Here is an 18,223-nt window from a genome sequence, read left to right as displayed (position 1 = left end):
AAATAAATCTGTAAGGTTATTAGTAGTTTTGAGAATTGCTCCCTACTCACTACCCATGAGTCCATCCTTACCTCTAGTTTCTGTCTTTCTGGGGATGTTAATAGGGTTCAGCTGAGGTTCTTTTCACGTGCAGTGAGATCTTTTTCCAGTTCTAGTCTCTGCTGTACTATATTTTCCAGAAATTCCTTGAAGTGGAATGTGAATGATACCTTCTCTTAGTTTCTAGTACTAATAATTTACATCTATTTTATACGCTTCTTCTGAGATTCTGGTGGGAGGGGGGCAGATGTGGGTTTGATTCACCAATCTGAACTGGAATTATGCTTTCTAATCATTTAATTGCTATTTATTTCATTAATATTGTTTATAATGGTAATTGAGAGAGATTGGTTCCACTATTCAAGAATAGTAATGGTCACCTAGAACAACTGATATACTGTTTTATGCAGTTAAACTATCAGTTTATGTTACTGGGATTTTATTCAATATATATATTAATTGGTTTAATAATCCATGCCTATTTTAAAGCTATATTTTTACAAATATGAATTAAAAGTAAGTGAAATAGACTAGAGTTACCATCAGTTAAAAAAGTAAGATTTTATAAATTTCTTAAATGATTGCTCAATTTAGAATGTATTAGGTCAACACAAGAATTCCTATGAGATGCTACTGTTCGTGTTTCATACTTTATTCTTTTATTAGTTTCTAATGAAAGCAGGTGTTTTAACTTCTCTAAAGTGAACTCTTTAGTGAGTCATGCTTATTGTATGACTGTGAAGGAAGATGATTGCTGATTTCTTTTGTCACAAATGACTTCTTTGGTATTAAAGTACTGATCCTGACCTCAAACATTAACTATGAAATGATTTGGGGGTAGTGTTTAATTTTTGTCATATATTTGTTACTCTATGAAAACTTTACATGAATATCTTCTGCACTTACTAGGTGATTAGAAGTTATCTAGTATCTGTTGGTAATGTTTGAATTTTAATTTCTTAAAATTAATTTCTACTTAATTAAGTCATTTTTGTTAGGCTTTCCCATTCCCTAAATCATGCAATTCTGCCCTTCCTCCCCTTTTTAAATGATGAGCTAATTTTCATTGCCCTTAAGATTTTAGATTGTTGAGTGTACTGCCAAGAGCAAAGTTGTTCATATTGGTTGAGGATATACTAAACTAGAGGCCCTTCTCTGGGAATCCTGGTTGACTCAGGAGTGGGATGGGGCACAGAGTGATACTCTTGAGATGTATCAAGGAAGAGTCTAGCATTTACCAGTGGAAACTCCTTGACTAAGGCTACCCTTGCTTTAGACTTAAGTAAAGTTAAACATTGTTTCATGATTTATTTAAATTGTCTCTCGTCTTCACTTTTTTTTTTTTTTTGTGAGGATTTTTCCAATGTAACTTTGAAATACAAGGGGATGCATTTTGGCAACTCTTTGGGAAGACTAGAGTTACCTGTAAAGTCAGGGCCTGGTCCTGGACAGTATGATATAACCCAGTAAGTAAAAAAATAGTATATCTTTACTGTAGTTTTTGACTATAAATATTCTAATAATTTAGACTAGGTTATGCTGTTATGAAAGGAAAAATCAGTATGAAAAACTTCAAGAAATATGATATTTTAGAGTAACCTATATGAAAACCATTGCTTTTCTGTCTGCCAGATCCTGTGCTACCTGTTTTACATGTATTAATTCATTTATCTTCACAAGTCTCTGTGTAGTTACTATTGTTATGCCTATTTTATCAGTGAAAAATAAAAGGGTCAGAGAGAATAAATAATGTATTTAATATTATGTAGCTATTAAGTGGCAGAGCTTGACGTTGACTGAGGCCTTTTCGGTTCTACAGCCCATGTATCTAAGTACTAAAATATACTGTCTTTAATTACAAGATAGAGAAAAGATCAGAGAAAATATAAAATAAGGTGACCCAGGGCTCTGCATCTTGTTCCTGGCTCTGGTGTCCATTCTTTTGACTACATGCTGGATTTAGAAGGCATTCTCAGTATAAGTCAGAGCCATAACATTAGGTTGAAGGTAATATTTATGAAGTCTAACTAGGAAATACATTTCTTGTAAAATAATTCTTTCTGTCTTTATTTTCTCCTACTTTTACAGTAAGGTCTTAGACATGAGTCCATGGAAGGCAAAACTGAGTAACAGATATCATGTTGTTCTCAGAATCTATTGCTGCTTTTCATGATTTAATTTTTAACAGGTTCCAGTTTATCTGCCTGATCCTTTCTCTCTTATAGGATGAGTTTTCTAGCAGGAAGTCCCACAGTGATTACCTATCCAATTAATTTGCTAGACAGATTCAGACACATCTGTATACCAGCAGTGGATGTAGCTTAGGCTCTTACTTAAACTCCCCTACTACTATTCATTCATTGAACAAACATTGTTTGAATTCTTGCTATGTCTTAGTACTAAACTTAGTAACTAAGAATAAAAAGAATAAAACATGGCCCTTGTTTTTGGGAATTTATACCCTATTCTATTGTCCTTTTCATTTTTTCACTCTCCTAATTTGGGTGATATGCCATGTATTTTAATTTTTTTAGTAGTTACGCTAGAAGTTTAACATGTATATACAGCTTAATGGGATCTAAATTTAATCTTTGTCATTCCAAATAAAGTCTGTCAAATGCTCTAACTCTACTCATCCCCTTGACATAATGCTTTTGTTAGTATTTTACTCTTATCTTTTTCTTCCAGTTTGGCTGGTTTGCTTTCCTATCTGTCTGCCTGCTTGCCTGTCAGTTTTATTGAGGTTTAATTAACATTAAGCAAAATTAACCCTTTTTAGGGTATGTGGTTCTGTGATGATTGTTTTCCATCCATTCCACTACACGTCTAACTAAGTACCTGAGGCATGACCAGCACTCTGTCTAATTCTATTGTTCTGATTTTGCTTGATAGTTTTTTCCTGACAGTCCTTTTTACTTCTCCAGCCCTGTCCCACTCCCATTCTCCTCCTATTTTTTTTTTTTTTAATAAGTGTCTGTCTGACTTTATTTTTTATTTTTTTGGTCACACCGCACGGCTTGCGGGATCTTAGTTCCCCCACCAGGGATTGAACCCAGACCCACACCAGTGAAAGCATGGAGTCCTAACCACTGGACCCGCCAGGGAATTCCCTCTTCTCCTTTTTTTTAAATGTTTCTTTCTCTTTGATCTTTGTTATTTCCATTGTTTCTTCTTTCCTTTTGTTTGTATTTTCACTTTTGCTGGTAGGAATGTATGCATATAGATTGCATTCCTAACTGCATCAGATATTTCATCATTTCCGTAGTTTGCTCTTTGGTTTTGCTGCCTTCACTATCTTTTATTTGGACTTGTCTTGGTTCCTTCTGGTAGTTGATATTTTCTACCTTTTTTTTTTTCTACTTTTTGTTTATTGATTGAGTTATAATTGTGGATTTGATATGGTATAAAAATGGAAATGCTTGGGTATTTCGAATGGAAAGATGAGCTCATAGGTTTCTTTTTGGGAAAACACAGACCTAAACGATATGTGACCCTTTTGATATCCCAAACATAAATTTTTTATCCATAAAACGATTTGAGGTTTTGAAAATAAGTTCATTTGTTGAATTTTGTGCAAAAAAATCAATGAAGTCAGCATTTGACAGTGAACTGAGATGTTATATGCATGTTTAAATCATAGTAATGTCTAAACAAGCAAAAAAATGGCAATTATGTAACTTAAACATTTGTTTTTATGTTTTTATATTACCTTTTTTTTAAACTTCTTATGTTCAGTATAGTTCACTGGAAGTGTTTAATATGACTTTTCAAATTCTTTTTAAGAATTAGAAAAAAGTAACCTATTTAAATATAATTCCTAATAATAGCTAACAGTTATTGTATACTTACTATGGGTTTTGTATGGCAGTAAATACTTCACATATATTATCCACTTTAATCATTACAACCTTAGAATTGGTTAATACTATTTCCAATCACAGATGAAGAATCAAATCTGAAGTTTAGAGAGGGTGAGTGATTTGTGTAAGGTCACATAGCTAGTAGGTAGCAATGTTAGGATTCATATCAGGCTGTCTGACTCCAGAGCTTGGGCTGTTACTCACTGCTTACTTGGTTTATTATTCTTACTTGTGTAAATTTCAATGAAAATAAGCTTCCCTTTCATTTTCGAAGATCTTTCTTTATGCCCTTTTCCTGATTGTTTTATGATATAAATAGCATTGACTATTTTCCCCTTATTTTAGTTAATAGTTGAAATACCAAGTGATTTGAAATTTTAAAGACCTTTTATGGTGAATAAACTACACGGGAAAGTATTTTTGGTAGCTTTTTATTTAAATTCATGACATAAATCCCACATTTTGTTTTCTTTTTGGAATCATTATTTGAATAGGTATATTTTAATGCTCTGAATTGGAAAACGCAGATCTAACCAATATAAATGAATAGATCTGACAGAGTTTAGGATATATTGGCCTAACACACCCAGATATCTTATTGAATACTTTTTAAGCAGGAAGTGGTATAAAAATATTCTCTTAACTTATATAGACATTTATATATTTGAAATTGAGAATAATTTTTTTCTGAATTTTCTAAAGGAAAAAGGCACTACATTATGAAAATATTAACATCAAGAAAGATCAACAGCAAAATCATTGCTCAAATCTCCCATGACTTTATGAAGTAATAATATTGCTGGAGGAAAAAAAGGTAAGTTGAAAAGTAACTATTTCATCTACTTCCTAGATTTTAGGTCATTGAATCTTATCACACAGAGTACTCGTCTACTGTTCCTCGTAGGTAGTTGTCACTCTGAATTTTGTGGAAGGAACTGAGGAACTGTGTTTAAAATTTCCTTCAAGTTGATTGCTGTCTCTGCTTGAACACCTCTTGTGATAAAGAACTCAATACCCCTGAGGTTTCTTGTTTCAGTAGTGGACTACTCTGTTTCTTACAATTTCCTTCTTAAACTGACCTAACTTTAGCTGCTTGTTGTCTATTTATTCTCCCTTTTCCTATGACTTCTTTTAAATCTCCCTTTAAATCTTTTCTGGTAAGGATAAATGTTCTAAATATCTTTGACTATTCTCAGTATTTAGCTTCAGGATAACTTATTTTCCTTTGACGTTATCTAGGGATCTTCGTTAGTTTTTGAATCTTTCTCTCCTTAAAATATGATTTTGAGAACTAAGAATAATATTCTTGGTGAAGTCTGGTTAGTACTTAGTAATACTTTTATCTTCATTGTTCTAGGTAGTGTATATTTATTAATATAAAAATCTAAATGCCATTAAATATTTTTTGTAGTTATGTTTCAGTTTAATTATTTGGAACTTGTAGGCACAAAAACCTGGGATTTTTTTCCTCTAGTATATTTAAACTTAAAAACTTGAAGATTATAGGATAAACATTTCAAAATGGATCATTTAGAGTAAGGATAAATGACTCTCAGTTGAGAAATCAGTGAGTATTTCAATAAGAATTTTCTCTGTCTTCCCCTGAATGTTAATCAGCAAGGAAAAATATTGCTTATAGAACTATTAGAAAAAGATACAATAACAGAGTAATACGATGCAATTGTTTTCATAGAATAACAATTATAAATCTCAAACAAGATAAAAAGTGTTAATTTAAATCATGAGAGGTACTGGTTTATGGTTTTCTTGTAATGTGTTTGTCTGGTTTTAGTATTAAGGTAATGCTGGCCTCATAAAATGAGTTAGGAAGTATTCCCTGTGCTTATATCTTCTGAAAGAGATTGTAGAGATTGGTATAATTTTTTCCCTTAAATGTGTGGTAGAATTCACCAGTGAATCCATCTGGGTCTTGTGCTTTTTGTTTTGGAAGGTTATGAGTTATTGACTTGATATCTTTAATAGGCATAGGCCTATTCAGATCATCTATTTCTTCTCATGAGAATTTGGGAGATTGAGTCTTTTAAGGAATTGGTCCTTTCATCTAGGTTATCAAATTTATGGGCATAGAATTGTTCATAGTATTCCCTTATTCTTTTAATGCATATGGGAACTGTAGTGATGTCCCCTCCTTCATTTCTTTTTTTTTTTTTTTGTGGTATGCGGGCCTCTGACTGCTGTGGCCTCTCCTGTTGCGGAGCACAGGCTCCGGACGCACAGGCTCAGCGGCCATGGCTCACGGGCCCAGCCGCTCCACGGCATGTGGAATCTTCCCGGACCGGGGCACGAACCCATGTCCCCTGCACCGGCAGGCGGACTTTCAACCACTGCACCACCAGGGAAGCCCCCGCTCCTTCATTTCTGATATCAGTAATTTGTATCCTCTCTCTTCTTTATTAGTTTGCCTGGCTAGAGGTTTATAAATTTTTTTTTGAATTTTATTTATTTTTTTATACAGCATGTTCTTATTAGTTATCCATTTTACACATATTTGTGTATACATGTCAATCCCAATCTCCCAGTTAATCACCCACCCCCTGCCTCCGCTTTCCCCCATTGGTGTCCATATGTTTGTTGTCTACATCTGTGTCTCAATTTCTGCCCTGCAAACCAGTTCATCTGTACCATTTTTCTAGGTTCCACATATATGCGTTAATATACAATATTTGTTTTTCTCTTTCTGACTTACTTCACTCTGTATGACAGTCTCTAGATTCACCCACATCTCTACAAATGAACCAGTTTTGTTCCTTTTTATGGCTGAGTAATATTCCATTGTAAATAGGTGCCACATCTTCTTTATCTATTCGTCTGTTGATGGGCATTTAGGTTGCATCCATGGTCTGACTATTGTAAATAGTGCTGCAATGAACATTGGGGTGCATGTGTCTTCTTGAATTACTGTTTTCTCTGGGTATATGCCCAGTAGTGGGATTGCTGGGTCATATGGTAATTCTATTTTTAGTTTCTTAACTAACTTCCATACTGTTCTCCATAGTGGCTGTATCAACTTACATTCCCACCAACAGTGGAAGAAGGTTACCTTTTCTCCACACTCTCTCCAGCACTTGTTGTTTGTAGACTTTCTGATGGTGCCCATTTTAAGTGGTGTGAGGTTATACCTCATTATAGTTTTGATTTGCATTTCTGTAATAATTAATGATGTTGAGCAGCTTTTCATGTGCTTCTTGGCCATCTCTATGTCTTCTATGGAGAAATGTCTATTTAGGTCTTCTGCCCATTTTTGGACTGGGTTGTTTCTGTTTTTAACATTGAGCTGCATATATATTTTGGAGATTAATCCTTTGTCCATTGATTTGCTTGCAAAAATTTTCTCCCATTCTAAGGGTTGTCTTTTCGTCTTGTTTGTAGTTTCTGTTGCTTTGCAAATGCTTTTGAGTTTCATTAGGTCCCATTTATTTTTGTTTTTATTTCCATTACTCTAGGAGGTGGATCAAAAAAGATCTTGCTGTGATTTATGTCAAAGTGTGTTTTGCCTATGTTTTCCTCTAAGAGTTTTATAATGTCTGGTCTTACATTTAGGTCTCTAATCCATTTTGAGTTTATTTTTGTTTATGGTGTTAGGGAGTGTTCTAATTTCATGCTTTTACATGTAGCTGTCCAGTTTTCCCAGCACCACTTATTGAAGAGAGTGTCTTTTCTCCATTTTATATCCTTGCCTCCTTTGTCATAGATTAGCTGACCATAGGTGCGTGGGTTTATCTCCGAGCTTTCTATCCTGTTCCATTGATCTATATTTCTCTTTTTGTGCCAGTACCACATTGTCTTGATTACTGTAGCTTTGTAGTATAGTTTGAAGTCAGGAAGTTTGATTCCTCCAGCTCCGTTTTTTCCCCTCAAGACTGCTTTGGCTATTCGGGGTCTTTTGTGTCTCCATACAAATTTTAAGATTTTTTTGTTCTAGTTCTGTAAAAAATGCCATTGGTAATTTGATAGGGATTGCATTGCATCTGTAGATTGCTTTGGGTAGTATAGTCATCTTCACAATATTGATTCTTCCAATCCAAGAACATGGTATATCTCTCCATCCGTTGGTATCATCTTTAATTTCTTTCTTCAGTGTCTTATAGTTTTCTGCATACAGGTCTTTTGTCTCCTTTGGTAGGTTTATTCTTAGGTATTTTATTCTTTTTCTTGCAATGGCAAATGGGAGTGTTTCCTTAATTTCTTGTTCAGATTGTTCATCATTAGTGTATAGGAATGCAAGAGATTTCTGTGCATGAATTTGGTATCCTGCAACTTTACCAAATTCATTGATTAGCTCTATTAGTTTTCTGGTGGCATCTTTAGGATTCTCTGTGTATGGTATCATGTCATCTGCAGACAGTGACAGTTTTACTTCTCCTTTTCCAATTTGTATTCCTTTAATTTCTTTTTCTTCTCTGATTGCTGTGGCTAGGACTTCCAAAACTATGTTGAATAATAGTGGTGAGAGTGGACATCCTTGTCTTGTTCCAGATCTTAGAGAAAATGCTTTCAGTTTTTCACCATTTTGAACGATGTTTGCTGTGGGTTTGTCATATATGGCCTTTATTATGTTGAGGTAGGTTCCCTCTATGCATACTTTCTGGAGAGTTTTTATCATAAGTGGGTGTTGAGTTTTGTCCAAAGCTTGTTCTGCATCTATTGAGATGATCATATGGTTTTTGTTCTTCAGTTTGTTAATATGGTGCATCACATTGATTGATTGGCGTATATTGTAGAATCCTTGCATCCCTGGAATAAATTGCACTTGATCATGGTGTATGACCCTTTTAATGTGTTGTTGGACTCTGTTTGCTAGTATTTTGTTGAGGATTTTTGCATCAATATTCATCAGTGATATTGGTCTGTAATTTTTTTGTAGTATCTTTGTCTGGTTTTGGTATAAGTGTGATGGTGGCCTCATAGAATGAGTTTGGGAGTGTACCTTTCTCTGCAATTTTTTGGAAGAGTTTGAGAAGGATGGGTGTTAGCTCTTCTCTAAATGTTTCATAGAATTCATCTGTGAGGCCATCTGGTCCTGGACTTTTGTTGGTTGGAAGATTTTTAATCACAGTTTCAATTTCATTACTTGTGATTGGTCTGTTCATATTTTCTATTTCTTCCTAGTTCAGTCTTGGAAGGTTATACCTTTATAAGAATTTGTCTATTTCTTCCAGGTTGTCCATTTTATTGGCATAGAGTTGCTTGTAGTAGTCTCTTAGGATGCGTTGTATTTCTGCGGTGTCTGTTGTAACTTCTCCTTTATCATTTCTAATTTTATTGACTTGAGTCCTCTCCCTCTTTTTCTTGATGAGTCTGGTAATGGTTTATCAATTTTGTTTATCTTCTCAAAGAACCAGCTTTTAGTTTTATTGATCTTTGCTGTTTTCTTTGTTTCTATTTCATTTATTTCTCCTCTGATCGTTATGATTTCTTTCCTTCTGCTAACTTTGGGTTTTGTTTGTTCTTCATTCTCTAGTTCCTTTAGGTGTAAGGTTAAATTGTTTGAGATTTTTCTTCTTTCTTGAAGCATGCTTGTATTGCTATAAGCTTCCCTCTTAGAACTGCTTTTGCTGTATCCCATGGGTTTTAGGTTGTCATGTTTTCATTGTCATTTGTCTCTAGGTATTTTTTTATTTCCTCTTTGATTTCTTCAGTGATCTCTTGGTTATTTAGTAACGTATTGTTTAGCCTCCATGTGTTTGTGTTTATTACGTTTTTTTCCCTGTAATTTCTAATCTCATAGTGTTGTGGTCAGAAAAGATACTTGATATGATTTCAATTTTCTTAAATTTACTGAGGCTTGATTTGTGACCCAAGATGTGATCTATCCTGGAAAATGTTCCATGCACACTTGAGAAGAAAGTGGAATTTGCTGTTTTTGGATAGAATGTTCTATAAATATCAATTAAATCTATCTAGTCTATTGTTTCATTTAAAGCGTGTGTTTCCTTATTAATTTTCTGTTGGGATGATCTGTCCGTTGTAAGTGAGGTTTTAACGTCCCACACTATTATTGAGTTACTGTCGATGTCCTCTTTTGTAACTGTTAGCAGTTGCCTTATGTACTGAGGTGCTCATATGTTGTTTGCATATATATTTCTAATTGTTATATCTTCTTCTTGGATTGATCTCATGATCGTTATATAGTGTCATTCCTTGTGTCTTGTAACATTCTTTATTTTAAAGTCTATTTTATCTGATTTGAGTGTTGGTACTCCAGCTTTCTTTTGAGTTCCATTTGCATGAGATATCTTTTTCCATCCCCTCACTTTCAGTCTGTATGTGTCCCTAGGTCTGAACTGGGTCTCTTGTAGACAGCATATATATGGGTCTTGTTTTTGTATCCACTCAGGAAGCCTGTGTCTTTTGGTTGGAGCATTTAATCCATTCACGTTTAAGGTAATTATCGATATGTATGTTCCTATTACCATTTTCTTAATGGTTTTGAGTGTTTTTGGAGGTCCTTTTCTTCTCTTGTGTTTCCCACTTAGAGAAGCTCCTTTAGCATTTGTTGTAAAGGTGGTTTGGTGGTGCTGAATTCTCTTAGCTTTTGCTTGTCTGTAAAGCTGTTGATTTCTCCATCAAATCTGAACGAGATCCTTGCTGGGTAGAGTAATCTTGGTTATAGGTTCTTCCCTTTCATCACTTTAAATATGTCCTGCCACTCCCTTCTGGCTTGTAGAGTTTCTGCTGAGAAATCATCTGTTAACCTGATGGGAGCTCCCTTGTATGTTATTTTTCATTTTTCCCTTGCGTTTTCGATAATTTTTCTGTGTCTTTAATTTTTGTCAATTTGATTACTATGTGTGTCAGTGTGTTTCTCCTTGGGTATATCCTGTATTGGACTCTTTGCGCTTCCTGGACTTGGGTGGCTATTTCCTTTCCCATGTTAGGGAATTTTTTGAGTATAATCTCTTCAAATATTTTCTTGGGTCCTTTCTCTCTCTCTCCTCCTTCTGGGTCCCATATAATGCAAACGTTGCTGCGTTTAATGTTGTCCCAGAGGTCTCTTAGGCTGGCTTCATTTCTTTTCATTCTTTTTTCTTTATTCTGTTCCTCAGCAGTGAATTTCACCACTCTGTCTTCCAGGTCACTTATCCGTTCTTCTGCCTTAGTTATTCTGCTATTGATTGCTTCTAGTATATTTTTCATTTCAGTTATTGTATTGTTCATGTCTGTTTGTTTGTTCTTTAATTCTTCTAGGTCTTTGTTAAACATTTCTTGCATCTTCTCGATCTTTGCCCCCATTCTTTTTCCGAGGTCCTGGATCATCTTCACTATCGTTATTCTGAATTCTTTTTCTGGAAGGTTGCATATCTCCACTTCATTTAGTTGTTTTTCTTGGGTTTAACTTGTTCCTTCATCTGGTACATAGCCCTCTGCCTTTTCATCTTGCCTATCTTTCTGTGAATGTGTTTTTTGTTCCACAGGCTGCAGGATTGTAGTTCTTCTTGCTTCTGCAGTCTGCCCTCTGGTGGATGAGGCTATCTAAGAGGCTTGTGCAAGTTTCCTGATGGGAGGGACTGTTGGTGGGTAGAGCTGGCTGTTGCTCTGGTGGGCAGAGCTCAGTAAAACTTTAATCCGTTTGACTGCTGATGGGTGGGGCTGGGTAACCTCCCTGTTGGTCGTTTGGCCTGAGGCAACCCAACACTGGAGCCTACCTCGGCTCTTTGGTGGGGCTAATGGCAGACTCTGGGAGGGCTCACGCCAAGGAGTACTTCCCAGAACTTCTGCTGCCAGTGTCCTTGTCCCCACGGTGAGCCACAGCCCCCCCACCCCCACTGCCTCTGCAGGAGACCCTAGAGCACTAGCAGGTAGGTCTGTTTCAGTCTCCTCTGGGGTCACTGCTCCTTCCCCTGGGTCCTGATGCGCACACTACTTTGTGTGTGCCCTCCAAGTGTGGAGTCTCTGTTTCCCCCAGTCCTGTCGAAGTCCTGCAATCAAATCCCACTAGCCTTCAAAGTCTGATTCTCTAGGAATTCCTCCTCCTCTTGCCAGACCCCCAGGTTGGGAAGCCTGATGTGGAGCTCAGAACCTTCACTCCAGTGGGTGGACTTCTGTGGTCTAAGTGTACTGCAGTCTGTGAGTCACCCCCCCAGCATTTATGGGATTTGATTTTACTGTGATTGCACCCCTCCTACCGTCTCATTGTGGCTTCTCCTTTGTCTTTGGATGTGGGGTGTGGTTTTTGGTGAGTTCCAGTGTCTTCCTATTGATGATTGTCCAGCAGCTAGTTGTGATTCCGGTGTTCTCGCAAGAGGGAGCGAGAGCGTGTCCTTCTACTCTGCCATCTTGGTTCAGGGCTGAATAACATTATTTCTTGTATATGGAATCTTTTTTGTAAAAAAAAGTTTTTATCTTATGTCCCCAATTAAACCATTATTCTTAGAGGACAAGAATCTTTAATTCTACTTTTTTTTTCTTTTGTATTCCTGTAGTTAATAGAGTGAGATACATAATGTTTAATAATCTTTTTTGAATGAATGATTACAGATCTGAAAAATGAGCCATTTTATTTTAAAATTTTAATTTAGAGAATGCTTAGGTTTTCCCTTTCATAATAGTGCCTTCGAAGGATAAGTTTTAAAGCAATAAAATAATTAGGCAAGTAAGTGCTCTAATGTCTTTGGATGTAAGCATTTTCTGATGGTACAACAAAATATGATATATAATAATATGAATATAATATGAATGATTGTGTTTTTTACTTATCATATCCTTGAAATCTATTTAATTCTGTTTTATACACAGTATTGTTTCAATATATCTTTTGAATGCATTTTGGCATTTTACTCTACTGGTAACTTATGTTAAGAAACACAACTATTAACTTTTATTCAAAGTGAATATTTTCCACAGGAATATGTCTTGCCTTTAGCAATGAAAATTCTTGTTAGTATCCTCCTTAACATTAATGATGTCTTTAATATACAAAAACATTTAACTTATTTCTATTGAAGTTCTTTGATTTGGTAATAAAATCTTAGGAAGTTGCTGTAGTAGCTTCTGATCAGTCAGAAAAACTGAGTAAAATGTCAGTAGGTGGCGCCAGTACTTTGGTTCTTTATTGACAGAAAATCTTTATTCATTCATTTCCCATATTCATTAAAAGAAATGGTTAAAAATCATGTGGTATGAAAATTCGCCTTGTAGTTATCCTGAGCAAACCTAAATTAGAAGTTTTAGTTCTTTGATAGGTCTGCCACCTTGAAATAACTTGGAACTATATATTTCAAAATGTTATTTAAATTCTGGTTGCAAACTAAGTTATAGAGCTGTCATTTCTGTTCATTTGTCTGTATAAATTTATGAAAATTGTTAGAATTTCAGAAGTTATATTTTAAAGTTGTAATATATAAACTTGGTTTTCCTCTAGATTAGAATATACCAAAAAATAATGTACTCTTCTTAAGTAGGTATTAAGTAGATCTCTAGTAGAAAGTTGTAGTTTCAAAAACATGCTACAGAGATTAATAATAAGGACATAAGAGGCAGAAATAATATATAGCCTTTTGTGATTTTTTTTTTGAAGCCTGCCATTACATTATTATTAATGATTTTCTCTTATGGGTGGATTGTTCCAGTATTTTTGATGTGAAAATTTCACCTTTTCTCTTTTCATTGCTAGTCTTTAACATTTATTAAACTACCTGATTTGTGGGCAGTATAATAGACACTTGGAATTTATTGCAGCTAGAAATATGTAGTGGTGACCTTGAAAGAGCTAAAATTTGAGGATAAACAAAGATTTAGGAAGACTTGCACACAATTAAATGTGTTTTTCTCCCCCAAACACAAATTAATTGTTTGAATTATGGTTACTGTATCCACAAATCTGAGTGATCACTTTTCTTATTTTCTAGAAAAACTTTTCCAATTTTTTTTTTTTTTTTTTTGCGGTATGCGGGCCTCTCACTGTTGTGGCCTCTCCCGTTGCGGAGCACAGGCTCTGGACGCGCAGGCTCAGCGGCCATGGCTCACGGGCCCAGCCGCTCCGCAGCATGTGGGATCTTCCCAGACCGGGGCACGAACCCGTGTCCCCTGCATTGGCAGGCAGACTCTCATCCACTGTGCCACCAGGGAAGCCCAACTTTTCCAATTTTTAAATTATGGGTTTCAAAAATAAAAAGATAGATGTCAAGAAAGATTGGAGGAAAAGATTGAATCATTAAAATATAAACGGACAAAACTGTGTGAAAAAAGCTGTGAGGTTGAGTTGGAAACATTTATTTAATGCTTAAACAGTGATTCAATATCCTTTGGAAGAGCATCTGATATCTTCAAGTCTAATTGTATAATAGTTTGTACTATTATTAGTGAGTTTTATATATATTGAAGTCACACTCATTCATGGTAAAATTTTAAGAACTTTATAAAATAAACAAAGCATTCTTAGATTTATTCATAGTTTAGTGGTAAGGAGTTCACACTTTGGAACCACACTGCAATTTTTTGCTCCATTACATACTAGTTGTGTGACCTTGGGCAAGTTACTTTGCCATTCTAAGCCTATGTAGTTTTCCTTCTAAATCTCTAAAATATGAATAATAATGTATATAAAAATATAACAAAAATGTCATTGTGAGAATTCAATGAAATGTGATTATACACACACACACACACACACACAGACACTGCTTAACACAGTGTTTGACATTTGTTAACACTCAGTAAGTTATAGTTATTACTATTACTTTAATTTTTATTTTTTTGGCTGCGTTGGGTCTTCTTTGCTATTCACGGGCTTTCTCTAGTTGTGGCGAGCAGGGGCTACTCTTCGTTGCAGTGCACGGGCTTCTCATTTGCGGTGGCTTCTCTTGTTGTGGAGCATTGGCTCTAGGTGCGCGGGCTTCAGTAGTTGCAGCACGTGGGCCCTAGAGTGTGCAGGCTTCTGTAGTTGTGGTGTGCGGGCTCTAGGGCATGCAGGCTTTAGTAGTTGTGGCACACAGGCTTAGCTGCTCCGTGGCATGTGGGATCTTCCTGGACCAGGGATCGAACCCGTGTCCCCTGCATTGGCAGGTGGATTCTTAACCACTGTGCCACCAGGGAAGTCCCCTATTACTTATTTAATGAGTATTGATTGAACACCTACTCCGTAGTGTGGATAGAAAGATGAGGAATAGTACAAACTTTTCTGAATCAATGAATTCATACATTGACGGAAGATACAAATATATAAAGAATTATACAGTGATATCCAAATTAGGTACAGTGAGACTTCAGAAGAGAAAGCCATTGATTCTTCTTGGGGGATGACAGAAGTCAGAAAAGAATCCCAAAATATGTTTGAGTTGTGTTTTGAAGGATGAGTAGGTATTTGTCAAATGGAGTAGAAATTATAGGCAAAGAGGATGTGCAAAGCCTTGAAGTTTTGAGAAAAGCAGTTTTTATTTTTATCTATAGGTGATGATGAGCTAGTAAATATTTTAAACAGATGATTCATGAACAGTTTTGTAATTTCAGAAAAATAGGACAGTAAGCTGTGAGTCAAATGGATGGGATATGGGGAAGGGGAGGGAGGGAGAAGTCATGAGGTGATGCATAGTGAGTCACATAGTGAATGGCTGTATTAAGATAGTGAAATGAGGGGGTAATATATACCTGGATGTTAGCATTGATTTTTATCTAGTGATTAATTTGATATGGGAGGATGAGTGGCAAGGAAGTTGAGGATGACTTCTAGATTTCTCACTTAGAATACTGTGTGAATGGTGTTGTAGAGAGAGAAAATACAGAAAGCATACCACACTCTGTGTGTGTGTGTGTGTGTATGTATGCGTGCGTTAGAGAAAATACAGAAAGCATACCACACTCTGTGTGTGTATATGTGTGCATGCGTGCACACGTGTATGCACGAGTGTGGGAATCACATTAGTTTACACATTTATTTGTTATATAGGTAGAAATGTTTTGAAGGTAGTCAGAAAGTTGAGAAAAATCTGGACTGGAGATTTAGGAATTAGTCATTGGGTTATAATCCACAAAGGGTGAGGATTGAACCAGGGAGATTGACAGCATTTAATGGATAAATGGGGGAAGGGGGAATCTAAGAAAGGAACAAGGAGGATTAAAAATGGTAGGAACAGAATAGGGAAGAGTGACCTCACAGGAGCCAGAGGTTGATTGTATTTTAAGAAAGTAGTTGCCACCTGTGTTATATATTTTGGGTAGGTTAATAATGATAAGAACTGAAAATGGTCCACTGAACTTTGCTGAATTTTGAGATCAGTGGTTACTTTAGCAAATCGGTTCTGGTGGACTGGACTGGTTGAAGATAGCAAGGTGGTGGTGGATTGAAGAATGGATGGATGGTAAAGAACAGGATCCTGTGAATATAGACTGTTTGCTCTTTCAGGGAGTGTGCCTAAAATGAAAGGCAGAGAGCTAAGCTTTTACTGATTTTTTTGTTCTTAAAGGAGAGACATTGTAATTATCTGCATGTGTTATTTACCTTTTGCTAATTTAGGATTATTGCCAAGATAAAAGCTAGGTTAACGATTTTAAATGACCTGATGATAATTAGGTTATTAATATTTTAACTCAAGAAGCATTCATTGAAGCGAGTATTGTGTGCTTAGCATTACACTAGTTGCCTTAGGACTTCAGAAGTTGGAAAAAAAAAGCCTGGGTTTTATTTGCTTCCTAACTGGAGACACAAATCATGTAGAGGAAACAATTAGAGAAAATACATGGTATTCCCTCTAACATTTGCTGAATGAATGAATGAATGATATAAATCTGTGAAGGTTAAAAATAGAGTGTATGTGAAATACAGGGATATACTGAGTGATATGGGTCTTAATATTTCTTATCATGACATGCAAAGCTGTTATAATATGACCCTTAACTACTTCTCCAACTGCACACATCACAGTTTTTCTATATGCATCTTGGACTTTAGTTGTATCAAACTACCTTTAGATTCTTGAATTTACCATTCTTCACCCTTATCCCCTACCCCTCTCCCTCTGCATAAACTGTTCTTTCTCCTGGGTTGCTCCCTTTCTCTTCATATGGCTGACTCCCATTCCTTCTGTGAGATTCAACTCTTAGTTATTTATGCATACCTCAGTCATGGCATTTATCATACTATAATTGTCTGCCAAACCATGCCATTCTTGAGGGATTATGTGTTACTGAATTTAAATCCCTAACACATGGTAGATTAAAAGAATTATAGAATGAAGGAATAAAATTATATTAAGCTAGCTTTTAAAGGAAATATTAGAGAACAGATTGATGGAGAGTAGTGAATGAGGACATTTTGAGTAGAAGACGTGTGTGTAGCTGACAGACTAATGTGACTACTCTGAGGTTGTTTTAGTGAGTACTGAGAGAAACCTGAAGATGGAAATAATGGAGGACTTTTAATGCAAGCTTGAAATATTCAGATTCCACAGAAACTGTAACAGTCATTCTTAAACATGATGATGTGGAAAAGTTTTTCAGGTTGTTTATTCTAATAGTTGTTTATTTTACAGAACTCCCTTGTTCAAATCTAATCCATTCCTGAAAACATGTTGGATGGCAAATATTTGGGTAGCTGGAAGCTGTGTTCTGTTATTTCAAGTGACAAAAAATAATACAACCAGCCCATGCAAAAATCCTACATCAATTTTCCAAAACACTCTTAAACAGCTGTATAACAATCACACAAGGATTTCAGCAGGGTATTTAAAACATCAGTTACCTAATTAAGAAAAAAACAACATTTATTGAGCTCATTAGTATGTTCTTATGTAACAGACAATAATACTGTTCTATGTCAGATATTTTTAATTTGAAAAAAACATATTCTGTAATGTAAATAAGCAGTGAAATAGCTGCTATAGATACTAAAAGTCTCCAAATTGTCTGGTTTGATTTTATCCTCAGCCACCTGGCAGAAGCAAAATCTGGGACCAATGAAGTGCTAAGCCTGGGGAGCAGGGGAGGGGTGGAGGGGAGTGGGAAGATGAAGAGTGCAGTAATACACAGTACTCTAAAAAAAAAAAAAAAAAAAAAGAGTAGTGATCTCATCAGGATAACAGCTGAGACAAGAGTGCAGACCACTCTGTACGTTCTGCCCAGATTTGTGCAGGGCACATTTTTTGCCGGCATGCATCTTCAGATTCATTATAACAAGTTTCTATTTAAGTATTGAATTTTGGGTAAGATGCTTGGCAAGTCGTTGTTTAAATATTTGCATTCAGGTAGTGAGAGTTTGGATAGTGATATAGACCTATATTTAATTAGGTTCTTTAAAAAATGAAGTGAGGGGCCTCCCTCGTGGCGCAGTGGTTGAGAGTCTGCCTGCCGATGCAGGGGACACGGGTTCG

The 18,223-nt window shown here is 35.8% G+C and overlaps 1 protein-coding gene across 1 annotated transcript in view; it reads left to right on the top strand.

Annotated features, from left to right (window-relative positions):
* The window catches only part of STPG2 (sperm tail PG-rich repeat containing 2), a 550,510-nt gene that overhangs the window by 25,324 nt on the left and 506,963 nt on the right, over positions 1–18,223 (top strand). The window contains 2 exon segments of the mRNA XM_029234789.1: positions 1,393–1,505; positions 4,602–4,713. Coding sequence (XP_029090622.1) covers positions 1,393–1,505; positions 4,602–4,713 — 225 coding nt within the window.

This window comes from Monodon monoceros, unplaced genomic scaffold, assembly GCF_005190385.1.
Source record: "Monodon monoceros isolate NGI ecotype Baffin Bay Population unplaced genomic scaffold, NGI_Narwhal_1 Super_Scaffold_20, whole genome shotgun sequence".
Taxonomy (NCBI): Eukaryota; Metazoa; Chordata; class Mammalia; order Artiodactyla; family Monodontidae; genus Monodon; species Monodon monoceros.
This window is presented reverse-complemented; position numbering and strand designations above follow the sequence as displayed.